General features: G+C 49.8%; 1 protein-coding gene across 1 annotated transcript; it reads right to left on the reverse strand.

The window, feature by feature from the left end:
• Positions 1-357: 357 nt before the first annotated feature.
• On the reverse strand, positions 358-27,804 carry CTSB (cathepsin B). The gene is made up of 10 exons (XM_074947435.1): positions 27,646-27,804; positions 14,394-14,545; positions 10,722-10,807; positions 9,463-9,577; positions 8,514-8,632; positions 6,925-7,010; positions 5,346-5,492; positions 3,902-4,018; positions 3,325-3,453; positions 358-2,161 (listed from the first exon to the last, which is right to left on the reverse strand). The coding sequence occupies exons 2-10, from the start codon at positions 14,517-14,519 to the stop codon at positions 2,064-2,066; spliced, it is 1,023 nt and encodes a 340-aa protein (XP_074803536.1). The 5' UTR covers positions 14,520-14,545; positions 27,646-27,804; the 3' UTR covers positions 358-2,063.

The raw sequence follows: 27,804 nt of genomic DNA on the forward strand, positions 1-27,804 counted from the left end.
CCTGGCTGCTTAATTCAAGACTGAATTCCACAGGGCAGGCAGGAGTTAGGTATTGCAGTCTAAATCCCCTTGGCAAAGCTAGCCCCTAGTCTGTGGGCCTCCACTCTCCCTCTGTAAAAGGGGGAGAGTGGAACTCCCTACTCTAGAGGGGTGTTGTGAGGACAAACACTGAACATGGGAGGTGCTCAGTATAGTACTAGGGGCCACAAGTACCTTACAGCTTCCACAGGGTAGGAGAACCCCCTTGTGAGAGGCATCACCTACCTGCAGAGATGAAATCAGACCTTTGTGCCTGTTAGGCCCATTGTGGACTCTCTTCTGTTACTACTTCCAAGAACACAGTACAAGAGCTTAGAGAAATCTTTTATTGGCACAATTGTTCCATTCAGCTACACTGAAGCCATGTTAATATTGGATAAGTGATTACAACAGAAGTTAAGAGTCCCCATTTAAACAAAATGCAAGTCTCCTACACCACAGGTGATGCAGTGTTACTCACTGCAGGAGCAGGGCATCTCTCCCATAAGCAAAACCTGCCTTGTGCTTTAAACACCCTATTCCAGCTTGTTACACTAACAGCAGTTAACTGAGTTAGTGCCATCACCTCCCACAAATGGTTCTTCCTACATGTGTCTCCTTTTCCCCACCTATCTTCAGCTAAAACGTTTGCAGTAAGAGGATTCCCTATTTAAAAACACTCAACTAATGAAGGTGGTTGTGTGCAAAAAAGCTAGATCAGTCATCTCCAGCTGCAAGTGAGCTAAGTAAATTACAGCTTGCCCACACCAACCAGTAGCACCATGGGGGTGTGATTTCTAAAGCATTTTAACATGTGCATTAATTGGTCTATGTAGACCCTGCTGATGCATGCTCTAGGTTCCCCTGTGCACTTTAACCTATGTTAGTACACTTTAGAAGTCTAGCCCCTGTAGTGTGCATTCCCCTACCCAGCCTAAATTCAAATCTGCAATCACTAAAGCACCCTAGGAGAGAATCCCCACTGAAGAGGCCACATGCTGCCCAAAGTCTGCTTTCAACCAATCTGCTGACCCACCCTCTGAGATAAGCAGCTACCTGGAAGAGGACACAACCCTGCCCAATTTATTTTATCTGCAACCCCCAGACTGGCCTTCATCCGAACACCACAGTCACCTTAGTTCAGTTACATGTTCTTAGCATCCATGTGCCAGTGTAACAGGCTGGCTGATCACATCATCACCCACCAGACCTGAGACCCCCGAGCTGTAATAAATGGTTGAGGAGCCAAGTGGTTTACACAAAAATAAAAAAAAAAATCTAAACAGCAGCAGAGGAAGATATTTATGAAAAGCTTAAGCTGTCAAAGAGCCTTGTTCTACTCCATCTAGAGCCAGCCCGTCAGTATTGTGCCATTAAGAGGCTCCTCCACTCAGGAAACAAGGTTAGCAAATAAACCTACACGTTTTCAAAAGTGCATGTGCAATGTCCACTGTGTGCAGACAAGGGTTTGCACATACCCACTTCTGAGAAGCTAGGCCTCTGGGCACGCTGCAGCACAGAAGTCAAACTTGGGGACAGCAACCAGCAAGGCTGCTGCTGCAGTAGCATGCATCACTTCAGAGATGGAAGAGACCCCCTAGGTCATCCAGTCCGGCCTCCCTGACCCTGCATGTACTTTGGCCTGTCCTGTTGCGTTTCCAAAATGAAGTGATTGCTTCACCCACGCTTGGACGAGAGGGTTCACTGAATTAGGCAGGTAACGGCCAGAGTGTCTCAGTCACCCCCATACTGTGGTCAGAGATTAGCAATGTCACTACTAGCTCCGTCCTTTGAGAAGGGAATGCTTGTGGGGGCCGATGCCACACAAACTGGCTTGGGAGCGGAGAGCTCCAGGAGAGAAGGCAGCTAGCGCATGGATACAGAAACCACCTCCTTCATCCCCACCACGCAACTAAACAAGATAAAAGGCTTAATACATAGCTTCAACCATAGTCTCAAGAGTGCAGGCTCTGTGCCCAGCCTGCACCTGGTCATAAGAATCAGAGGTGTGATTTGATCTCTTCAGCTGCACCCAAGCCAGGGAGTTAGATCCTCTTCCAGTACAGTTCTGTTTTGGGGATGCCAGCCACTATCTCGGATTCGATTCCACAGTGGTCCTGCCCTCGGAGGATTTTAAAGAAACCTGGAGAGGTTTTAAAGAGAGTCACTAATCCCACATGGGAGAGAAAAAAGTCACTTACAACCTGGGGCATTCTTACTTTCCAGACTGGCATCAAATTCTCCCTGGGGCATGACGACTCGAGTTCCTTCTAGGTAGGAGAGCCCCAGGCACCCCTCTAGACTAGTTAGATGATATATGCTTAGTTACTGCACTTCTGCTGAGACTCCCTGTTAAACCCAATTACAACATCTGTGTAAATACTCACAGGTCAGCTCCCCACACAGGTGAGGTCCTTTTATTACGCTTTGAGGGCCACAGAGTGCCTCAACCAATGGATTTATCCCCTCCCCACTCCTGAAGGGACTCTGACAGAGGGAACTGAGGTACAGGTTAGAGAATGACTTGGCCCTGGATCACACAGGGCATCCGGCTAAGCCAGGAACTGAACCCATGTCTCCTGCCCCCCCTGCCCAGTGAACTATCCCACCACACCACCTTCCCTTCCCCAGCAGAGTTGCTTCTGCCACTGTTTCCTCTCTGGTGTCAGTCACACAATTAAGGGCATGAAGGCTACTGATAAAGTACTTCCCTCTCATCTCACCTCCTGGTCTGATGCCATGGGGCAGGTAAGGCTCACTAAAACCCAGGGGATTTCCCATGGGTCCCAAATGCCACTGGTGCTGAGAGTAACTTCCTAGCTGACCCTGGGCAAGTCCCTTTCGCTCTCAGTTCCCCCTCAGAGTGGAGGGGAAGGCTTCCCTGTTTCAAAGGGGTGTTGTGAGGACAGATGGGAGATGATCCGAGTACCAGGGTGAGGAAAGCCATAGAAAAGCCTACACAGGCAGGCTCAGTCAGTATCGGGAGGGCCCTGCCGGAGAAACCCAATCACCCATATCCTACAGAGTTATACAACCAGATGTGCAATGGGCATTTTATGTGGTGCTGCCTAAGCTCACTGACTGCAGGGTTTAGCTCTACCAGGCTAGGTCAGTACGTTCCTGCTGAACAAACAATCTGGCTATTCCTACCCAGCCTGCTAGAAGCAAGAGAGGGTCTTCTCTAAACTCCTGCTTCCTAAGAGAGTGCCAGTTATACCAGGATTTAAAGATAGGGACATTAACCCTGTAGAAAGAAAAACAAATCCACAATTTGGGTCTGCCCCAAAGTACATCCCGGCTGCTTACCATTGTCACCCCAGTCAGTGTTCCAGGAGTTTGCAGCCAGCCAGTAGGGAGTGCCATTTTCTACACCCCAGCCAAGGATTCTGATAGCATGGCCACCAACCTCTCCCCCGGAGACATGCTGGTAAACACCTGCAGGGGGCGAGAGGAAATGAGGAGACACTAGACCCCAGTCAGTCAAGAGCCCCAGTTTTCCAACCATGGACTCCACTTAGGGGGACTTAAACTAATGAAAGGACATCAATTCTATTCTATTAGTGCTTTAAAATTTGGCGAAACTTCTGTCCGAGTTTCCCCAGTACACAATAAACTACAATGAGGGGGGGGTCAGGCATGTACCCAAACATAACCGCATCTGCCTTACTGAGTGTGAAGCTTTACATTTGCCCAGCATGGTGATTTTGAAGGCCGAGAGAGGCTGCTTGTGATCAGTCTGACATTCCTTCTAACCCAACCCAGAGAGCGTCCCCCTGACTTCTGGCCAGTAACTTGTGGCAGGGCTAGCAATGCCCACCCCCTCGGTCATGGTCCATGAAGCATCTGCTCAGCTAACACGCCACAGCCTAGTTGTCATGCTTACCTGACTTGTACATGAGGAAGTCCTCATACACAGCAAACGCTCCCTCTACTGGGCCGTTCTTGTAGATCTCGGCCATTATCTCCTTCTCACTGGAAGGGACGTTGTATGACGTAGCTCCTGCGGAGCAGAAGCAGATACACCTCAGCAGAAGTTGTGGGCACCTACGTCAACCCACCCAGACCCAGTGCAAGCTGCAGTGGTTAGCCTCCAGTATCTTCACTGGGAGCCAGTCTGCTCTGAGGTCCATGCAGGACTCTGCCATGGAGGCGGGAGTGTACTCCTGAGCACTGGAGGATGTGAAATTAGAAGCCACTAATTGACTTGGCTCCCAGTCAAAAACAAAACAAAAGGATGACAATAGTCAGTCAAGCTGGTTGAGCCACACTTCACTACCCCTCATGGCAGGGGACGAGTTTCCTCCATCTTACAGATTTAACTTTCCTACATAATCAATGAAAGCTGCAGTCAGCTATAGCAGGAGAAGGCTCATGCAGCATCATGTCACCCGATTTGCCAGTGCAGTTTACAGACACTTATGAGATGTTGGATATTTGGCTTTTTTGCAGGGATGCAGCTAGACAGAGCCTCTTGCAAGACCTAGAGTGCCCAGCACAAGTGAGAGCAGAGTGTGCCTCAGTTTCACCATCTGGCTAAGCCCAGTACAGGAAACCCATGGAGAGTTCAGGGAACTTCCAATATGGGGTTCACTCTGGCACGAAGGACTAACCTCAGCTGACAAGCAACAAACCCTTTCTGTGTTCTAATTCAGAAGGGGAAGGAGGATTCAAGGCAAGAGCTCCTTGGGAATGTGCATAGCCCAGGAACAGAGACCCCCCTAGAGCCAGTGGAAGTTCTGCCAGAGTGCCCACCATGCTGGTTTCTACACCTGCACAGCACCACGGCTAGGGCACGACAAGGGCTTGGGCCTGTGCCTGCGGACACCAGAGGCAGAGCCTGGGAGCGCAGAGCCCATGCACTCTGAATGGCTTGCCTGTGAAGGGACACGATAGACGGCTCCCACGCGGTGCCTCTTCTCTCAGCAGGGGCACGTTTTTACTGTGGTTCTAAGCACAGTCACCCGTCCACCCGCAGCCAGAGGGTCTCACGCTGGACTGGGGACACTAGCTGGTGGCCCCCGAGGCGCTGGCTCTCCTCGTTTCTAATGCAGCACATTAAAAAGCAACAGCTCAAAATACACTGGACACCCAAGTGCCATGGTGGCCAGAGGGACATTCCACCCCGCGCAGGAAGGCCGGTGGGTGAGACACACACTTTCCATTAAGATATGAGCCATGCTAGGGGCCCCGAGTACCCCTGTTCACGTAATGCTCACAGCTATGAGCCAAGGCCATGGTGTCAACCGCCGGCGCAGGCAGGCCATTAGGCCTTTCAGAATCTAAAGGCAAGAGACGTGCACGGGTCTAGTGTAGGCCGTTCCTCTTACCGAAGTGCTTGTCACTCTCATATGAAGGCGAGTAGCCTGCTTCACAGTGTTTGTCGCACCTGGGGGTGTCCCCTTGCTCCCCAGTGCACGGGGGGCGTGACCCATTGACGTGGTGCTCGCATGGAGGGATGGAATATGGTCTGCAGCCTGTTGGGTTAGACAGAAGAGGTCATACAGCTTCTCCCCCACCAGCCTCTTTCGAACAGAGGCTGCTCTCCCAGAGTGCTGCAGGGCCCCACGGACCCCACAGCCCCTTGCCCCAGCGCGCTCAAATCCCTAAGTGATGCGGTGATATCTTCCAGAGTCGGCCTGAAACAGCTCCTTCTGCAGACATGTAACCTACCCATTCATCTCAGGGAGTTCTCTCTGAAACCTTACAATAAACTAAGTCATATCTCTGATATCTCCACTGCTGATGGACAGAAATGAACAGCCAGCAAATGCACTCAGCCCATATCCTCAAACAACCCCCTTCAAACTTCCCTAGGGCCAAGCGTCCCCAACCCAGTTATCAGCGCTTCCATCCCCTCTCCCCGATGTTTAACTGTGTTGTCAGTACAAGAGTCTGCAGCATCAAACTTGACAGAAATATTAGCATGACAACTGACGTATTAGCTTTCGTAATTCAAATGTTTAACACTGCTGCAGAATCCAGGGACTGTAGGAATTTAGGTCCAGTTTACCATGGGGGCCTTGCAATTATGCACCACAAACCTTCCAGTGCACAGGGAAGAGAATGACACATGGTGACTTGCCTGAGCTACCATAAGAGAAATGTCTGTTAAAGCCAAACCTTGCATCCCCACATTCCTTACATCAGAGCCATTCGTCATCTATAAAAGACGAACTAGTCGCTGGTCCCCAGTGAGACAGATCTGGAGCTGCCCGGCAGTCGTTTATGAATGCTGTGGCTGTGTTGTAAGGATGCTTACCATGTGCATACATACGGCGCGATTGTCTGATAACGCGAAGAGGAAGGAAGAGTGGGTGTCTGGCTGTACGTAGATCTTTCCCAGGACGCTTTAAAAACACAACACTAGAGCCGCCTCCAACATCCTGCCGAGCTCTAACTGGCAGCAGGGCCAAGCTCAGGACAGGGAGAGAGCAAGCCTCTGGCTGCATTTAAAAGTCAGTCTCCCAAGGGCAGAAGGAGCGCCAAGTTGAACTCAGACCTCGAGGGGTCAAGAGGGGTGGGAGTAAGACCAACAGGTCTAGGTGAGACACACACCTTCTGGTTTAAAAACCTCTTCTCTCCTATGCTTGTTTCAGTAGCTACACAAAATATTTGGCTGTTTCGGGTCACTGGGCTCACCATTGGTCACAAAGGGAAAGGGCTGCTGGGGTAAGTGGGGATCACGCACAGGGGACGGCAGCCCAGCACCCTGTCTAGGAGCAGGAAGATTGTGGGATTCTACCCCAAGGAAGGAGACGGCCTAAGGCCTCATACTGGTTTCAGGGTGTGTGGGTGGGTGCATGCAGACCAGAGAAGGGGCCAGAGGTGCAGCTAGCCCAGTAACTGACACCCACATAGTCCAACTCCCTCGGTTAGCATTGACAGCCTGCATGGCTTCTGGCTTACCTATGTGGGAGTCATAGAGCCCGCCAGACACCAGGCCTTCGTCAGTCCAGTACCCCCACGCTCCAGAAGGATAGCCGCCATTACACCTGCAAGAATCACCACGGGCATGTCAGTCACAAATCCCAGGCCCAGCCCTTAGCTCAGCTTCCACATTGGTCTTTGGGTGAAGGGGTCTGGCACAGCCAGAGGGCCGTTTTTGACACAAGCCAGTTCATCTAGTAACACTCGAGCACACGCACTAGAGAATTAAGATGCTCGGAGTATGGAAGCGGATTGTTGATGGTCAGGCTCCCGCTACAATAGAACTGTTACAGCTTGGAGCAGCCAGGTGGGGGAGAGGGTTATTCCTAGCTGGTTTGCCTCTCTAGATCTCAGTGCTTAAAGGAGGGTAGCAATACATAGCTCCTCTTTACAGATGGGGAAACTGAGGCACAGAGTGGTGAAGGGACTTGCTCATGGTCCCGCAGCAGGCTAATGGAAGAGCTGAGGACAGAGCCTAGGTCTCCCAAATCCCAGTCAATACTCTGGCCATTAGGATGCACTGTCTCCTCTTTGGTTACAAGCAATATTTGCTGCCTACGTCCTTTTCATCAGCTTCTTTGCAGGCCTCTGCCCCCAAGGAACACTGTGCCCACTCGACTGAAGGATAACTGGAAGCAGGTGTGCCCAAAGCCATACAGCCAGTAGCAGCAGAAAGAGAACCCAGGAGTCCTGACTCCCAAGCTCCTGGTCTAAAAGGCAGGGCCTGCTCTGCACCCGCCAAGTGTAACTCTTCAGTTTGTGCATGACGTGAGACAGGGAAATACAGCAACACTGGGGTTAGCACAGGGTCCAGATGGTCACAGACCCTGATCCTGCAGACAGACACTTACACACTTGCTTAACTCAAAGAACGTGAGTGGTCCCAGTGCAGCAAGAGAGTCCACACATGCTTGCAGTTAAGACCAGGTATAATCTGCTTGCAGGTCAAAGCTTTACACTAACTCGCTCTCATGCAGGGTCTTCTACCAGCCAGTCAAAGGGAAAGCTAATCTGACACCCTGGAGTTCTACTCCTGCACGATTTAGTATTTCTGCCAACGTTCCAGTTTGGAGAGGAGTCACAGAAAAGTGTGGCCATAACACTGAAGCTTCCAGTCCCAACTCAGAAGGGAGAGTATAAACTCATTCCATTTCTGTCAAAGCCTCAGTTTAGGGAGATGGCCTGGAGGTTGCAAGTTAGATCTAGGACTTTACACAGCTGTAAGATCTTCAATGACCAGCATGAAGATGGATCAAAATGATGGGAGTCTTCCCCCCCCATCCCCGCCCCCCAATACCATTTGTTTCCCCTCGAACCCAGAGAAATGCCAGAAGAGCATTACCAAAGGTCCTTGGCAGCAGAGCGTGTAGGAACCCCCACCATAGAGCGGAGAACACAAGGTCACCCTTTTACACCCTAGGCACTACATAAAATATTACTATTTATTGATCCTAGATTGGAAAGTCAGGGGGAGGTCAGTGCAGTACACAGTCTGGCTCACTGGTCTATATTCTGGGCTGGCACAAAGGTCCTGCTAGCCATTTCTTTGAAGCATGAGAATTGCTCACCCCATCCCACACTTGAAGCCACAACAAGACAGCAGATCTTCTGCTGAGATTTCCACGTTGATCTTGCTGTTGGTGTGCACGCAGACTCTGTCCGAAATGGCCTCCACCGCACCAAACGCCTACAAAACACAGAGGGAAGAGCATCATGCACCCTCCAAGGGAAGGGGAGGGGAGAGCCTGGGGTGTTTGCTACCAAGGAGACACACGACTGGACCACGCACTAAGGTGGCTCCATCCCAAGGGAATTTGTTCCGAGTGTGTGGGACTGCTGTCTGGGCCGGAGGGTCGTGTGGGCAAGGCTGCACCTATTGGACTGATGGACATTTCAGCCAGTCTGCAAATAGAGCCCTGTGTCTTTAGAGAGCCAACGGCAGGTGGCTGTTAAGTTCTAATAGCAGCAGTGTTTCCCACCTCGCCAGGTGTACCCCGGATCACTGCGCAGGGCTCCTCTAAGATGGAGTTTTTATGAGTGCATGTCCCAGTCCAGCTGTTTGGAGACAGATGCTACCGCAGCCCATGGAGGCTTGGATTCCCTTGGAAGATAAGGCAGCATAGACCACACACTCACCTCTCACTACACAGACTGACAGGTCCCCTCCTCCTTTTGTGAGGCATGATACCTTGCACCACAGTGGTTATGCCATGTGTTGAGACAGCTTCTCTGCAGTTTAATGACAAACCCGCACATCCCCGGAGTAATTCTGAGCAGCACATTCTGTGCACGCAGAGCTAATTAAGCCACCAGGAACAACGGCAGTGAAGCTGCAGTCGCATAGGCGGTGGCACGAGCTAGCCCTGCCTGCCCAGGACTCTGGGTACATCCTTGAGTGGCATGCTACAGCTTTACGGCTATTGTTACTGGAGCTCGCTTTGATCTAGCTCGTTCAGGCACATCTGCATGGCTGCAGCCACAGCGGATTGCTCCCCATTGGCAGTATGATCCTCTTACCCAACAAGAGCCACAGGAGCCCTGGTCTCTGATCTCATTAATGGTTGGACAATTTGGCCACTGGTCCCGGGAGTCAAAGCTGTCTGGCAAGTTAATCTCTCCAGCAAACTCGGCCCTGTAATGGAAGGCAGCCATCCAAGTTACATGAAGGATTCATGTTGTGAGACCAAGTTAACAGAAATTGACATTTCTACACTGACTCGCTTTAGAAAGACCCAAGACAAATGTCTCAAGGTTGAGCAGTTAGATACCCCATGACTAGGTGGGCTCAGGGTATAGCAGACCCCACCGCACTGCTCTGGGCCCAGAACAGAGGTATGGTGCAGGGGGAAGAGGATATGAAGCGTTGTAAGGGTTTCCTCGCCTGGAAACACCTCTCCTCTCCCACCCTTCAAAAGGGCCCCACGTGTTACACTCTACAATATGGCAGAGCCCGGTTTATCCGCTCTAGATGGGAATAGGGCCAGATCTGATAATCAAAAACAGATAATCCAGAGAATGGCAAGTGCAAGGCTGCAGCACCATCTCGTGGTCACAGGAGAGATGGCCCACTTCTCGACCTGCGTGCACTGGTTGTTTGCGGAGAGCCGGATAAACGGGGTTTTACTGTAGTTCTAGTCACAGATTAAGGCCAGAAGGGTCCACTGCAGTTCTTATCTGGCCTCCTGCAAAATAAGGCTGGAAAATTCTATCATGCGATTCCCGCACCAGCCCATAACTTCCAGCTGAGCTAGACGGACATTGGCTGTGTAAATACAAGCAGGGTTCTGAAAGCGCAGGACTGGGTTCCATTCCCAGCACTTCCAAACTTCCGGTAGGATGCTGGATGAGTCACTTTCCCCCGACCCCATGTCTATAAGATACCGGGTGGTGTCTGGGTGCACAGCACAGACCTTCGGATGAAGGAGCTATCGAAGCACACTGCATTATTAAGAGACAGGTGGGGGAAAGGTGTGGAGGCTTGGACAGGGCGGTCCTAAGTTGGTCCCAAGTTTGAGTTGCACAAAGCATCAAAAAAAAAAAACGCCAAGTGCTGGCAATTCACAAGTGAGCATTAGCCAAGTTCTGGAGGGAGTTCTATTCAGTACCCCAGCAAGGGATCTCCCCAACACTAGGCTCCTGTGCAGGGAAAGGCTGGAAGAGGTACGGCGGAGGGGGAAAGAAGGATATGAAGCGTTGTAGGGGTTTCCTAGCCTGGAAACACCTCTCCTCTCCCACCCTTTGAAGGAGCCCCACGTGTTACACCCCACAGCACTCACCTCACTGGCAGTTTGGGCCCATGCAGGAATGTACCACACAGTTTCTTCACGTAACTCATGTCGGTATTGTGGAAATTATGCCCAGCCTAGAGAGAGAGAACTGAACCTCAACACCAGCAATGAGCATCACCCGGCCCATTCCAAGGAGGAACACCCAAGCATTTTCAGGGGCAACGCCTGCCCCTTAGAGCCTCCCTCTGCCAATTTTTGTGGGTTTTAGTCACAATTGCCAAGTTTCTGAAATGTCCTTCTGCTCTTGCCAGTGAAAGATCGACCCCAAAACCAGACACCATGGCACCCGGACAGAAGGAAATGAGTCTCTGATCTACCCAAGGTACTTCTCTAGCCCCACTGCAGCTGAGCACCTCAGTCTTCAGTGTATTTCAACACTCCAGGGAAGAAGGGAAGTGCTACCCACCATTCTACAGATGGGCTAAGAGACTAAGGCCCAGACCCTCGAGGGTACTTAGCTGGGGAGGGGCTAAGTCTGCAGCTGAGAACAACATTGAATCCAGGCCCTGCAAGCCCGAGGGGAGTGCCCTAACCACTGGACCACCCTTCCCCTCTCTCCCTCCTTTTAGTTGTCTCACACACAGGCTGTAATGTGAGCTAGGGGCACGACTCCCGGCTCCGGTACACATCTGCTGCCGATTATCACACCGTAGCTGCGCCAAGTACAAACCCGCCTGAATACCAAGGACAAACTGACCAGGCTACTCTGATCTCTATACTCGTGCTAGTCTCCTCAAGTGAGTGCGAGTACATAAGCTGGGCCTTCCCTAGGGGAGGTGCGGGGCCCAGGACATAGGCGCAAAGTTTCTGAACTGCCGGGGGGGGGGAGGGGCTCTGCCCAGGCCCTGCCCCCACCCCACCCCCCAAGGCCCCACTCCACTTCTTCCCACCCCTGCCTCTTCCCCCCTCGCACTTCCTGACCCTGTGAAACATCTGATCCGCAGCAGGTTGCAGGTGCTGAGAGGGAGGGGGAGGCACTGATTGGCAGGGCCCGCCAGCAGGCAGGAGGCGCTGTGGGGAGGGGGAGGCTCTGGTAAGGGGGCTCCTTCCCCCACCTGTCTGCCGCTCGCCTCCTCACCCCGCTCGCCCACCCGCCTCATCACGATTTTAATCGAAGCGCAGGGCCTGGAGCAGTCGCCCTGATTCGCCATACCCTTGGGACAGCTCTGCTGGGAGTCACACCCCTAGCTCATCATGGAGACAGAGCTAAAGCCTGACTGGTAACACAAGCAGGTAAGATTCAGACACACAAGTGATCATCAGTTGGGTCCCTTTCATTCTGCTACTATGCATTTGTCCTTCTATACTGGTAGATCAGGACGCAGCATGACCTGCCAACGGGAAATGAGAGCAACGCTAGCCTATTGTCCAGGTAAACGCAGCCACCTGTGCCCAGCACTCCAGCAAGGAGGGATACCACTCACTGCCCGCGGAGCTTTGGGTTTCTACATGCCCTGCCTGCCATGGCAAGTCTTTCCTGATGGTTACTCCTCAGCGAGGTTTCCCCAGCACTCCAGGATAGGTCAGATGGCTTGCCCAGCTCTCTCGTTACAGCTGCTGTGTTTCGCAGGGGGTCTTTTCCTTGCAAAGCCCCCTCTCTGCAGCAGTTGTCTTCCTGTCCATTCATTACTCCCAGTTAGAATCAATTAGCGTCTCGAATATGCTGCACTGCTCACTCTCTTAATGGCCTTTTCGTCATGGTCAATGGCAGTCATATACAGCCACTGTGTAGGAGGGATAGCTCAGTGGTTTGAGCATTGGCCTGCTAAACCCAGGGTTGGGAGTTCAATCCTTGAGGGGGCCATTTAGGGATCTGCGGCAAAAATTGGGGATTGGTCCTGCTTTGAGCAGGGGGTTGGACTAGATGACCTCCTGAGGTCCCTTCCAACCCAAATACTCTATGATTGGATTGGTAAATTGGGAACATGCCTCATTCAGTACCATTTTACTGAATGTTTAATAGCCCACTGGCTACAGCAGGTCTCATACAACCAACCGTCATGCATGGAGACACCCATTTTGCATTTCAAGGCTGGGCTAGCCAGGATTCCTCCAAAGGAGGAAAAGTCCTCTTCGCTGACAGCTCTATCAGCAGCAACCACCATCTCCTTCATTCCCAAACATGCTTTGGCCTGGTCGACATAGCTACGGTGCTCAGAGGTGTGAAAAATCCACCCTTCCTGAGCGCCAAAGCTATGGGGCTAGGTCAGCAGACACAGCTAGGTCCTGTCTACTAGCTACCATCGCTTGGAGAGTGGCGTTTCTATAGTGACGGAAAACCCAGTTCCCTTGCTATAGACGGTGTCTGCGCTACAGGGCTATGCTACAGTGCCCAAACTAGGCTGCGACAGTCCCTGTAGTGTAGGCATGGCCTTCCACAGGAGGCTAAACCCATAGCCGGTATTGTTACTGGGAGTATGGAGGCTACATGAGCCTCATGGACAGTAGCAGCTCAGTCGGTGGGTAAGAGCCATTGTGAGCTATGGGTTATTGTCCTAGCATACACGGACCTTCAGCCTCCATGGTTGCATGTAGGTATTTTATGCTGGCAGTAAGCGATTTTGATCCAAGCTATGGGAAATGGTGCGGCAGCATACAAGAAATATGAATGACAGGCTACCCGGTGTGCATAAAGCAACATCCAGGCTGGGTTAACAGGATGCAGATTTACATCCAATCATTATACCTAGCTCTTAGATAGTGCTTTTCACTCGTGGGTCTCAAAGCACTTCACACAGGAGGTCAGTATCATTTCCCCAGCTGTACAATGGAAATAATGAAGGCAGATAAGAAGTGACTTCCCCAAGATCACCCAGTGGGAGAGCTGGGAATAGAACCCAAGTCTCTTGGGTCCCCTACTCCAGTGCTCTATCCACTAGGCCGCACAGCCTCCCAAAAGCCACTGGATTTCAGGACAGTGACCAAGAGTAGTTACCATCTGCCATCACACCCACCTTTGGCTGCGACTGCCTCAAATCTCGTAAGCCAAGAACACAGAGGCCGGGTCAGCGTTCGGCTGGCTGACTTTCACAGATGACCCAGATGCTGCAGGCAGTGGGGCTGGCAGCTCAGCGAGCCAGTGCCCTAACACGGCAAAAGGAGGCGCTGTGCTGCTCCCAGGATGAGAATTCTCAAGCTGCGCCCACATGCTTAAAGCCCCCCTTGCCCTTTCCCAAATATACATCAGACCTGGGTGAATTCCAGGTGTGCTTTTAACATCCTGTTTACATAACTGGCACTGCCAGCAGGACGCTCATTATAGGATAGTCACTTCCTGCTAACTTTGCTGTGGGGCTGACACAGTTCGGAGTTTCTTATACAGTTTGAAAAGTGCTTTGAGATCTTCTGCAAGGAAGAGGTGCTATGTGAAAACATACATTAATGGCTGCTTAGTGACCTATGCAAGAGGATTTCAGATCCCAGTGAACAGCTGCCAGCAAAATCCAGACATGGCAGGCAACTTTAGGAGAGGCAAAGTTTGCCTAGACACAGCTATCCTGGCTGTGCAAGGTGGTTCCTCCGAGTCAGGGCTGGAACACACTTATGGGGCAGGAATCGCATCCATCCATCCAGTCACTACCAGTGCACAGGACCACTGCTCTCCATCAGCAACCTGGCCACAGGCATCGAGCACACAGGAGGAAAAGCACCGCTACTCACCTGCCATGTAGTGTTGAGTTTGTTGATGTAGTTGACCAAATTGTGTGAGAGGGGAGCAAAGTAGGGGACGCTGCGGGCACTCACGAGGGTCACCAGGACACACAGGGCAGACACAGACTGCCACATCTTGGCCACAGAGCAGTAATCTTCACCTGGAAACAGATCCACACGTCAATCCATGCACTGTATCTGCCTACATGCACAGCTAACCCCGTCCTAACTTGTGTTCTTCCTGGCAAGGACTTGTAGAAACAGATGCCAGCTATTGTTAGGCAAAGCCTGTCACGTGATTATAAGCAGGGTAATGACACACTGCAAGTGAGCAGAGAAGGATATTGTAGGGAGGGGGCTGTGCTGCTTTGTTAGACTCACAGTACCCCACTGGTTGCCAAAAGGATCACATGCAGAGACCTCCAGAATTGCACAAATTCATTCCTCTTCCCTGCCAACAACTTAAATAAAACTCAGTGCAAAGCTATTCATTTGTGTTATATAATGCCAAAGGATCTTCGTGAAAGGACCGTCCTCCTGTTTTCAAGGCAAATTAGTTTACGGGAACTACCCCCCCCCCCCCCCGAACGTCATTCCCAAACTGCAGCCCAAAGTGCTCATGGCAAATCAGTAGGTGGCACTCTCCCCTTTGAATCAGTGCCCAAGCAGGATGGGTAAGAGTGCACTGTACTGCTGGAGATGGCCTTTGCGTCCTGACATTCTGTCATTATGGCCCTGCCCACCCTAGGGAATTTTAGCAGCAGCAGGAATCTTTTGCTAAAACCCCTAGCACAGGCAGGGCTCACAGGCCTTCTCATGAGAGATGGGGGGTCAACCTCTGTGTCTTGGGACTAAGAGCTGGGTCTTTTAGCATGGGCAACAGAAGCTCATGCTTTAAGACTACCAATCCAGAGGCACAGCGTTACACTGACCAATGGACATAGTGATCAAACCTCATGTTGTGGATGGAGCAGACAAAAGGTAAAATTTTCAAGTTTGCTTTTGAAGATTTAGTTACATTCATGCAACTTTTCCAATACAGAGAAGAACCCAGAAGCGCCACGGCTTGGGCCGTGGGTTTAAATGGCTTAAACAGAACAAAAATATTCTCCATTGCTAAGAGGAAGAGTACAATGAAGACACAAGTGACCTGTACCTTCTCTTTATGGCTTTTTGGTACAACAGGACTTCTGCAAAGCCCCATTCTGAACTCCATCCCAGGGCAGTTAGTGGCTATCGATTCAGTTATGCTTGAGGTCCTAAGAGAATGCATACCAACTACTCCCCCATGCATCCACCCTTCAGGATGGGAAAGGGAGCCAAAGGTGTCAAACCCATGAAGTAACTTTAACATGGTAAGCACCAGTACTTTGCTAAAACACACAGTGCCTGACCTGAGGTCCAGTGTGGTCAGGGGAATACTCCATCTTCAAATGGGCTTCGAACCAGGCTTTAGAGTCTCAGTTATGCTGGGCCAGAATCCCCATGTGCCGAGCTGCATTTAAACCTGTTCGGCAAACCCTGTTCCAGGCCCAAGGAAATAAACCTCAAGCCACGTGAGCGCCGTTTTAATAAGGGATGAAGAGTCTGCCAAGTGTAGTTCCCCATCTGCTATAGGCTAGTTTCCCATCCCAAACACGCAGCAGATTATCCCAGCGTGAACAAGCTTCAAGCCCTGTAACTATACACAGCCCTGCACAGACGACAATCAGAAAGCTCTTTGGGGCAAGGACTAAGCATAAGGGTGCGTCTACACTGCAATCACATCCCCACAGTTAGCCCGTCAGCCGACTTGGACTCATGAGGCTCAGGCTTTGAGGCTGTTTACCTGCCATGTAGACATCTGGGATCAGGTTGCAGCTCGGTTGGACCCTCCCACCTCACGGGGTCCCCAGCCGCAAGTCCAAACGTCTACACTGGCATTCAACAGCCCCTTAGCCCGAGCCAGTTGGCCTGGGCCGGCTGCAAGTTTTTAATAGTGGCCTGCCAAGTACCCAGTGCCAATAGCTTTAGTGGTGCTGAGGGAGTCCTTTATGCAGAGATCAGTTCAACTGAAGGGCACTCACTGACCACCAGCTACCTCCTCTCACTCAGAGCTAAGTTTCCAGAGCACATCTCTGAGTGATCTTTACTGCTAACGTCATTCTGGCCATTTCCAGAGTTTACATGTACTTTTTCTTTGAGAGGGGAAACCAAGAACTCCCCTGGAAGAAAAGTTTCTGACCTTGTAAATGTTATTTATTTTTAACCTAACCCTTCTTATATCAGCACTTTCAGTGGGATGCAACTTGAAATCCAGACTCTGTTTCACAGAGAAGTTAGTAGTTTCAGACACTGCCCCCAGATCCCCTTCTAGTTTATGGTTTTTAGTCACAGTTTCCTGTATGGTTAAGATTTCTCTCCCCTGTTGCTGTGTGAGAAGACCTACACAGATAGGGGAAACTGACTAACATGGCTGGAGGGGGATGGATTGTGAAACTGACAATACACAAAATACTGTCAAATGCACAAATACTGACAAGAGAAAAAGAGATTCTGTTTTCCTCTAGTCACACTTGGGAGTTACTTGGAGGAATATTTCAAACACAAGTGCGATTTTTAAACTGTAAACATCCTCTAATTACCCATGGCAACCTGATAAACACATAGGCTAGCCTTACTGGTCCTACCCAATGCCCAGAAAGGAGTCATTCATATTATTGAGCAATCCTCATCCTCCCCTTTTAGATTATGCTGCAGGGGAGGGAAGTGCAGGAATTCTATACCCAACCATAGCTCCCAGTAGCCACTAAAGGTGCAACATTTGCTTAATTACATCCCCTGGCACCTCCCAGAGAGCCTCCTTATACAAAGAGTCAAGCCACTGATAGTTACAGGTGGATACTTTGGTCAAATCTTTCATAGATTTCTTAGACGCTATTTCCCAAACTATAGAGCCCACCGATGCCAACTATAACAAGCACAATGCCTCATCTACACTGCACTTTTCGGATCCCCTTCTCTACTTCATCTGCCTCTTCCTTCCACCACTCCAGCCCACAGAGGTAGAGTTGGCCATTGTATAACAACCATACTATCCCTTAGCTATTGCATTCAGCATCACTCGCTAGTGAGAGACACAGGGCTCATTTCTACCCACCTCCACTCACAGTTGGGCAAGGGGGTTCAGAAGGCACCGAGAAGAAGCTGCCTCACATGCTAGATCAGCTGCCACTGCCAACAGAATGGATAAGCATTTCACTGCTTTTATTTTAGCAGAAACATTCAGCAAGCCAGCAATGTCATTAGGTTTCAGAGACAACAGCTGGGCTGAAAACAGGTATGCTAAGGGCTCAATTCACTAATACCCTGTGCCTCAAGTAATCATTTATGTCAGTGGAAAGCAAGTGTAACTCACTATCAAGTCGTTCTACACTCACTCACCACTGACGTAAGCAGCTAGGCCACACAGGGGAATGCTGAATCAGACCTCGAGCGGCTGCAGAGCCAAGTGAGCCACAACTGCACTGAGTCAAATCCCAATGGCTTTTTCACAGCCACAAGGGCTAGAATCTTAAATATAATATTAAATTCTGCAAAACTGTAGTCTTCTATGATGGGTCAGATGAAAACATCCAGCAGACTGCTCTAGCTCAGAGAGAATGTGTTTAACAGTCTTCTTGGGAGGCAGCATTTAGACAGGTTATCATTTCAGATGTAGGCTACCAGACGATACTTCAGTTCTGGTGCTGCAGGATGTAGCACCATCCTATGGAAGAACTGCTGGACCAGGCAAACTTTTGCCAAGTTCTTAGTTGAGGCATGCATCTGATGAAGTGGGTTTTAGCCCACAAAAGCTTATGCTCCAATAAATTTGTTAGTCTCTAAGGTGTCACTAGTACTCGTTCTTTTAGTTGAGAGAGGCACTGTCTGAGGGCCAGATTTTCCCCGGGCTCAGACAGCATAACTTGGACCAGAGTTTCAAGAGCTCCACTCCCACTTTAGGCACTTAAATGAAGTGGCCACATTTTCAAGAGCTGATCATCCACCATCTCCCAAGGGTGCAGAGCTCTTTGGAAAAATCTGGCTCCAAGAGCCCTAAGCATGTGTGTTAGCCTAAAACACGGTTCTAATCTAATATTCCCTCTGCAGTCTTGAGCAGGTCACTGAACTGCTATTGTAAGAGGAGGATGCACGTACTTTCCTACCTCAGAAAGATCAGAATACGTAACTGACATTTGTCCGGCATTTAAGATATAGAAGCGCTTTGTAAATTGCGGGGTTTTGTTTTTAGAGACAGTGGGGCTACTGGAGAGACTCAAAGACAGCTCTACAGAGTTTCAGTATTAGTTGACAGCACTTTGTTTGTACAAAATCTGAGACAGAAGGTTGTGAATTCGTATCAGATTCGGCAATCTGAGACACTGAGGTAGAGACCGTTGCTCTCCAGTGAGCCAGAACCAAATTGAAAACAAATACACGCTCTCTGCATTTAAGTTCGGTCCGCAGCCAGAGAGATGTATAGCTTTTAAGCAGCCTGATTCTTTATTGTATTTGTTCAGCAAAGCAATTCAGTACTTAAAAAAAAGCCAACATGCAACGAGACCGCCCAAGTGTATCAGTGAGTGAGTCTGGCAGAACAAGCTGCTGCTAAGTTTCTCACAAGAATCAAAAAGCTGAATGTTTGCTGACATCTTCCTGCCTGCTTTCGACCCGCTAGCCTGGGGCATAAAGATTCTGAAGAGGCTTTAAGTCTGGTTCAAGGTGAGAGGCAAAGCAGCAAACAGGACTCAGCTAAGCACCAGTTTCTGTGCCCAGTTCCCCCACACTGGATTACACACTGAAGTGACTGGCTAATATTCTGTCGTGCTCCCACCACTTCTTCTCTCCACACAGTTTTCTTTTTTAGTTGCACTTGATCAGTTCCTCTTTAATCAGCTGGTATCACACTCTGAAGAGTAGGAAATTCAGAGCCTGGAAGGGTTTCTCCCTTAAAGGATTGCTGGTGTCCCAAGCACAGTGCTATGGAGACTTACCCTATACAATGCTCAGGACTAGACAGTTCTACAAATACTTACCGTATATACCCGTTCGTTAGCCCGTTTGTTTATAAGCCGAGTCCCCAAGATGGATAGGTAAAAATGGCAAAAAAACTGTATGGCCCTTTCATAAGCTGACCCTGTATTTCAGGGGTCGGCAAACTTTGGCTCCCGGCCCGTCAGGGTAAGCTGCTAGCGGGCCGGGACATTTTGTTTACCTGGAGCATCTGCAGGCACGGAGCCCCGGAGCTCCCACTGGCCACAGTTTGCTGTTCCCAGCCAATGGGAGCTGCAGGAAGCGGCACAGGCCAAGGGACTTGCTGGCTTCCACTTCCCGCAGCTCCCATTGGCTGGGAACAGCAAACTGTGGCCAGTGGGAGCTGCGGGGCTCCGTGCCTGCAGATGCTCCAGGTAAACAAAATGTCTCGGCCCGCTAGCAGCTTACCCTGACGGGCTGGGAGCCAAAGTTTGCCGACCCCTGATCTACAATGACAATGTATTAGATATTCAATTCAATAGAAATAGTTGACTTTTGGTGTAGACCTATTGATAAGCCATATCCCACTCTTTGATGCTTCACTTTTTTTACCAAAAAATTCGGCTTATGAACAAGTATACTTCTTGGCATGGTTTCAGTGTGTTATCTCCATATTTACAGATAGGGAAAATGAGGCACAGAGCAGGTAAGTAACTTCAACAGACTCCAATGCAGACAGGGTCAAGTCAAACAGAAACGTTAAAACCCCAACAGAGAACCTTCTGCACTAGAATCAGTCCTATAATTGACTGAACCATCTTTAATCAAGCAGAGCACCTCTGCAGAGGTCATGCTTTGTACAAGTAAACAGCTAAAGTAGGCTGCAGCCAACCTTTATGCAATCTGAGGATGCTCCTAGCTCAGGCCAAATGCAAGTGGAAGCAGAATCCACGTGAGGTTTTACAAACACAGGTCTCATGGCAGCATTGGATTTTTGCTGCAAGTTTCTTTGTAACAAAACAGTGTTAGAAGAACGTGATTGACGGGCTGTTCAACCACTTGCAAGTCTCTGTGCAACTGCATATGTCCCAGCTCTTGACCCACAAGAGCAACACATGGGGAGGGTGGGGGGAAGAGAGACAGATCTTGGATAAAAGCATCGAGAGTGCCTATGTCACATTTGAAAATGGGGGTTAAACATCTAAGTCATATTTGAAAATGGGATTTAGGCTCCCAAGGGCTGGTCTACACTATGTGGGGAGGGGAAGGCAGGGGGAGAGAAATCGATCTAAGTTATGCGACTTCAGCTACGTGAACAACTCAGCAGAAGTCAGACTAGCGGCCGTGTTAGTCTGTATCCGCAAAAAGGAGGACTCGTGGCACCTTAGAGACTAACCAATTTATCTGAGCATAAGCTTTCCTGAGCTACAGCTCACTTCATTGGATGCATCTGATGAAGTGAGCTGTAGCTCACGAAAGCTTATGCTCAAATAAATTGGTTAGTCTTTAAGGTGCCACGAGTCCTCCTTTTCTTGTAGCTGAAGTCGACGTACTCAGATCTACTTACCACGACATCTTCACCGCGGTGAGTCGGCGTGAGACGCTCTCCCGTCGATTCCCCTTGCGCTTCTCATTGAGGTGGAGTACCGTAGTCGACGCTAGCGCAATCGATTTATCGCGACTATACTAGACATGATAAATCGACCCCTGCTGGATCGACCACTGCCCATCCATCTGGCTGGTAGTGTAGACAAGCCCTATGTCTTGGTGCTTCTGAACAATGTACCCATTGTCTTAAGATGGCAAGCTCTACATGAGATGCTCCCTGCTTTACTATACAGCATCTAGCACAATGCTCTCTGCTTTACTAGCTCTATGAACTCCTATAATATGCATATAGGAGAGTTCCTCCATAGATTTAAACTGTCTAGCTCATCTGATAGCAAAGGTAACCTTTACAATGGAGAACAATACTCTGATGTCTGATTCTGCAAGGGAGTCAAAGTATAATGCGGAGTTGAGAATTTCACCACTTGGCTTGAAGGGGGCAAAGTGATAATCTCACATTAAGACACAATTAGGGCCCAGTGGGATCCAGAGATTTAAAAACCCAGGAACTCTGCAGACTCTGGGGAAGTTCCCCCAGCTCTCTCATCCTTGGTCACAAGTTTAATGTGAGCCAGAAGCCTCCAAAGGGGTTATTTCACTTCCAGCTGTGTTAAGCACACTTCAGACATGTGATCAATGGTTTCAGTTCATTTCATACCGTCCAATTTGAAATCCAGAAGCCTCTAGGAAGCTGGTCTTTTGAAAACGGGAACAGATACTTGGACTCAGAAACTAGCCTTCAGCTCATGAGACTAGCCCTGTAGTGCGTCCCACCCACCTAACCATATTTCAACTATTTCCCCAACTGACAAGCAGATTTGGAAGGTGCAGACAGATCCATGTCTATTTCCCTTAACTAGCCAGTGGAAATGAGAGATCCAACGCAGGCAGCCTGTTGTGCTGGTGCGATTTAGAGGACTGAAGAATGCATCTGTCCCTCCCCTACTGCTGTACCACTCTGATGAGACATACCCCTACCTCCCACAAAAGCAATCACTGCAAGACCCAGTCAAAAATGAATCCCGTTCTCATCTGGAGCGGTTATCACAGCAGCACTTGATGCTGGAGTTTTAGCAGCTATACACTCACAAGCCAATAGCCAGAAAGCCTTTCCACATCATAGAGTGGGAGCGGTTGGAGCAGAAACTGGACACCATGGCTCCCACGTTCTCTCTCTGCCTCTGACCTGGTGAAGTCACCTCAGTGCTTCAGTTTACCCATCTGTAAGCGGCCGCAATACTCTACCTCACAAAGGCTTAACACTTTTATATCCTTGAGCAAGAGGTGGAGACAAATCATTTCAATGTCTGAGCTGTAATAAACCAGAAAGGTTGGTCTACGATTGTATGTACACAATAACTTGAAAATAAAGTCTGGCGTCTCCCTGTAACTACTTCATTTATTGCAGATACACAAACCTGAACTTTGTCCCTCAGTTAAGGCTGCTGCATTAGCTGCTAATGTTTTGTACATGATACTAAAGCCATGATAAAGCAAGCATATACTCAAAGTAATATTGCTTTGCTTGATGAACTGCCAGCTTAACTTGATAACTCATACGGTTATAAAGCAGCTACCAGACTCGATGTACTGTATCTATTACTGCATTATCACCAAAGGTTAACTGTTTTAAACACACATCAGCCATATCTCCCCATTATTCTTTGTGAAACACAATCTGTTATGGAGGCTAGAAAGTTGGCAAAATACTCTATCCTTGCAAAACCGGATGCCATTCACAGATCTTGTCTAAACAGAGTGAGACTGATGTTAAAAAGCTGCTTCTCTTTAAAATTAACCCTTGTGAATGAAATCAAGTTCTGTAGGAACCAAATTAAAACCCAGATTCTTACCCAAGACCTAGATTCCAGTAGAACAGACTGTAAAGCTTACAGAAGAACTGCTATTAAAGACTCATGCAGCAACTCACGGCTACTTGAAGCGATGTGCTTTAGGTAAGAATGGAGACTGGCCCTTTCCAGTCTGTTGATTACTGACATCTTGGGGACAGCTTAAGAAAACCTGAACACTGAAGCATGTGACTCTAGAAATTCCACCCTGCTGCAGCATTTAGGTTAGTTCTAGTTAACAGCGGTTTACGAGACTATCTTCAGGCTATAGCCAGGGTCCCAGATGCTTGGTGACACTGGAAGTCCGCCTACCTTCCCTGCTCCCCCTCAAGAATTAACTAGTTTCAAAGCCAGTTCAGCTAAACTGGTTTCATCAGCAGTTGGAGCCTTGGCCTAGAAGAGGCTTCCATGTGGTCTGAACAGTTTCCATAGAACTGGTTACAAAATCATTAGCTGACCCAGTTCTTAGGCTGCATCTACACTGCAGATTGCTGCAGATACAGCCAAGTCAAGCAGGCGTGATCCTTGACAGCCACAGCTGGGCTAGCAAAAGCCCCCAGTGTTAGACACAGCTATACCAGTACATCCGTGTCCACTCCAGAAGCAGGTCGCCAGTAATGCTATACCAGTATTCCTATATCAGTGAAGCACTAACATGATTTAGCTTTAAAAACCAACTGGCATTTTTGGCAAAGTTAGCCTGGAGTAGCCCAGTCTCATGCGTTCAACAGCACTTCAGGCCAAAGCTGTGCAATAAGTTCCTCATGTTTTGGGTGCACCAGTCCTCAGATATGCTGCAGTACTGATTTGCTCTCCATAGTCAGTTTGGGACTGCATGAGGCAGTCCCTGCCCCAAGGATCCTTCTTAGCAGCTCCTATGTTAGGCAATCAATTCTGAAATGCCTTCACAATCTAAAAACATACCACGCATTCAGGGGTTAACACTCCCTTTCCTCATGAGGCCTTGTCTACATTAGGGGATAGCTGGATTAGCACCACAGTGGGGGTAACCTGGGCAGTGCAAGACATCTACATGCACTAGGGGGTCTGCACCCGGGTAATTACACCAGTGACTGAAGCTTTCATATGGACATTGCCTCAACTTATCCAGCCGGATTCCTGCTGAAGGGTGGGACCAACATCAGGAGCAGATAAACGGTACAAGAGCTACCTTCGGGCATGTCCCATTGGCTGCAGAAAGCTTGTGTCTGATCATTCTTCGAGCATAAGGCAGCAGCCACCGTTTTTATCCTGTACACAGATGGGAGCAATGCAAAAGCTATGGGCATGTAAAGGTAATGAACCACAGTGTGTGTGTTTGGGGGTGGGGAGTCAGGGGAGGAGGGTGGCGGGAAGGAAGGAGAGGGAGGAGCTGTCCCTGTGCGGCTCCCCTGCTGAGTGAAACTCTTAAAACCAAGGTGACAAAACATCCAGCATGGAGGTTAAAAACAGGCAAGTCAGAAAAGGTGAACAGCCAAACCAGGAGAAACATACATCTCCAAGAGTGGCGGTCTCCAAACTGGGATCGGATTTTACTGCACCGGACTGGAAAGTGGACTTCAGACCTCCTGTACAACCAGCGCTGATATTTACCAATGGGGGAGGCAGCCAATTCAATCAGGGAGGTAGACTTGGATAAGGGGCAAGGAGCACAAGATAAAGCGACCACAAACAGGAGGGGACTTCGGTCTGGAGAAGCACCCTCCTCAGCTGGCACAGAGCCCCACCATGCAGAATCAGGGCCCATGTTCAGCGGTCACAGGAATCACCTGACTCAGTACTCATTACAAAAGGACAACCCTACATTTTAGTTCTAACACCAGTTGGTTGTATTTATAAGTAAGGAGTTTGGCCAGTGTCAACTGCTGGTGTTCACAAAACTCAGATAATACCGGCCTCAAGGAGCTACATCTATTAGTAAAAAAACACTTTTGCAGGTAACTGCTAAAGATTTTCAGGACTAGCACTAGAGGTGATTCATTGCTAGAGCTTCACAGTGGAAGTTCTTCCTCCTCCTGGTTTTGTATTTAGTTTCTTTATTGATCTTCCCACCATCTTGCTGCCAAAACACAATATTCGTAACAGATGGCCCTAACTTAAGTCCATTTATTAAAATCACCACAGATTCCGCTCTTTGCAGTTCCTCTTCCGCAAACTTAGAGGGATCAAACCCCCTCCCTGCCTCAGCCACACTTGATTCACATGGCCCCGGTCCCCATCAGAGTGCCTTACAAACATTAGTTAACCTTCACAATCACCCTGTAAGCTAGGGAAGTATTATGCCCATTTTAGTAGTGGGGCACAGAGGCATGGAGGCTAAGATCCCTAAAGGTGTTGAGGTGTCGAACTCCCATTGAAGTCAATGGCAGTTAGATGCCTAAATACCTTTGAAGATGTTGGCCAGAGATTAAGGGCTTGATCTTCTGAAAAAAGAAAAGGAGGACTTGTGGCACCTTAGAGACTAACCAATTTATTTGAGCATGAGCTTTCGTGAGCTACAGCTCACTTCATTGGATGCATACTGTGGAAATTGCAGAAGACATTATTATATACACAGACACCATGAAACAATACCTCCTCCCACCCCACTCTCCTGCTGGTAGGAGAGTGGGGTGGAAGGAGGTATTGTTTCATGGTGTCTGTGTATAGAACGTCTTCTGCAATTTCCACAGTATGCATCCGATGAAGTGAGCTGTAGCTCATGAAAGCTCATGCTCAAATAAATTGGTTAGTCTCTAAGGTGCCACAAGTCCTCCTTTTCTTTTTGCGAATACAGACTAACACGGCTGTTACTCTGAAACCTGTCATTATGCAAGGCATTGATCTTCTGAGGTGCTCAACACCTCAAGTTCCTACTGAACTCAATAAGAGCGGTGGCTGCTCAGTAATTCTGAAAAGCAGGCTCAAAGTGACATGCCCACGGTCACACCAGAAGCTCCCAGCAGAAAAAAGGATTAAACCCACATCTGCAGAATTCCAGTTCAGTGCCTCAACCACAAGAGCATCTTTCCTCCCCACGTACTGACTGTTTATCCATGCACTGCACTAGGGGTCTCAACCACGTGGCCCGCCACAAGCACCGACTCCACCGGCAGCCAAGCTCCCCTCCCGCTCCTCCGCCTACCTCCCAGCGCTTAGGACTTTCCGGGGGTGGGGGGGTGAAGGAGCGGGGACAAGGCTTAGGGGAGAAGATGGAGAAGAGGTGGGGCTGGGGTGGGGATTTGGGGAAGGGGCCTCATGAGGGGATGGAATGGAGGCAGGGCCGGAGGTAGAGGGGGGCTTTAACTGAAGTAATTCTAAAAGTAAATGCATGTTTTGTCATTTGAGTGAGGTGCATTACTGAGTGTTTATATTTTATTAAAGCCCCTCTTCGCATTACAGTTTTAAAAAAGTTAATACTTTGACTTTTAATAGCATACGCTATTACTCTTTGTTTTTTTCATTTTTGACTATACTTTCGTACCGCTGTACATAAAGGTTTCAGTGCTGTGGCCCTCGGGCCAATATACTAGGGCCCATGTGGCCCTCGTGGTGATCTGAGTTTGAGATCCCTGCACTACACTGTAGATATTACCAACAATAACACAGGGTGCAGAATTTCTGCAAAACCCCAGCATTAGCAGAGATCTTACTGCGGCCCAGAACTGTAGCTGCATAACAACTGTACGCTCCTCATCCCCTCCAGACAAGGATTAAGATACTTAAATTCTGCAGTTCGCGGGTCGAATCTACAGAATCTCTCTTTTTGCTGACAGCTGCACCTAAAGAAAAAAAGATGCAACAGGCCAACACAGAATTCACAAGGGGAATGGCCTCCCCAGAAGCAAGATCACTCATTTGGGGCTCCCTAGAAGCCCTGACTTGTTCACACATTCTCAGAGATACCCGGTTGCAGGTTCACTGCCACCAATCAAGCCTGTGGCTAGAAAGTCACCTCCTGTAAACAACACAACATGGACCTTGGCTATGCCTCAGCACACAGAAGGCAGCTCAGCGCCAGCAAAGGGAAATGGCTGTCAATGTCAGATGCAAGCTCCGGAGCAGAGGGGCTACCCCAGGTCCGCAGTCACTACCCGGCCACCAGCAGGAATCTGGACTCACAGATCAGAAGCCGGAAGGGGAAGAGGCAGTAGCAGACGCGGTGTGTTCATGGGGTACAATGTCCATTTGCTAATACAGACACCTCTGAGAGGCTAGACCTGTGCCCTTGCGGGGAAGATTAAACAGAGCAAGAAAATCCCCTGCTTTACACTTCAAGATGGTTGCACAATTTGAGCCAACTCCCCCCAGTCTCCTTGCTTCCCTTACCCACCCGGGAAAGGACAGTCCCCTGCTTGAGGACAGGGGAGAGCCCTTACCCATCCCCCTGCACCTTCCAAACATGCTCCTCCCCGCTCCCAGCCCCCAACAGCTCTCTGTGGCATGGGACAACAGCCAACCATCCCTCCCTCCACATCCTCCAGGCCTGGCTGCCCAGAGACTTCCCCTCACCACCACCCCCCAGAAATCCTATCCACAGCCTGCATGGGAATCCCTGCAAAACCCCCCTCAACGAGCTGCCCCAGCTCCTACCCCCCGTGCCAAACTGTCCCCTCCCCCAGGTGTCCTGCCCCAGCTCTTCTCCCCCAGGCCCCAGACAAACTGCCCCCTCCCCCATCCATCCTGCCCCAGCTCTTCTCCCCCAGGCCCCAGACAAACGGCCCCCTCCCCCAGCTCTCCCTCCCCCAGCCCCATACAAACTGCCCCCTCCCTCACCCGTCCTGCCCCAGCTCTCCCTCTCCCCGGCACAGCGGCCGCCCCACACTTACCCGAGGAACGCCTCGCTCCGCTGGCCCCTGCGTGCAAGCGCCGCACCCCGCGGCGCCTCCCTCTTTATCGGGCGGCGGCCCCCGCCCGGCGCTGACTCACCCCACGTGGCTCCCCCGAGGCGGCCCGCAACAGCAGCGCCTGACCCGGCTCACGTTTCA

Source organism: Natator depressus, chromosome 3, assembly GCF_965152275.1.
Source record: "Natator depressus isolate rNatDep1 chromosome 3, rNatDep2.hap1, whole genome shotgun sequence".
NCBI classification, from domain to species: domain Eukaryota; kingdom Metazoa; phylum Chordata; order Testudines; family Cheloniidae; genus Natator; species Natator depressus.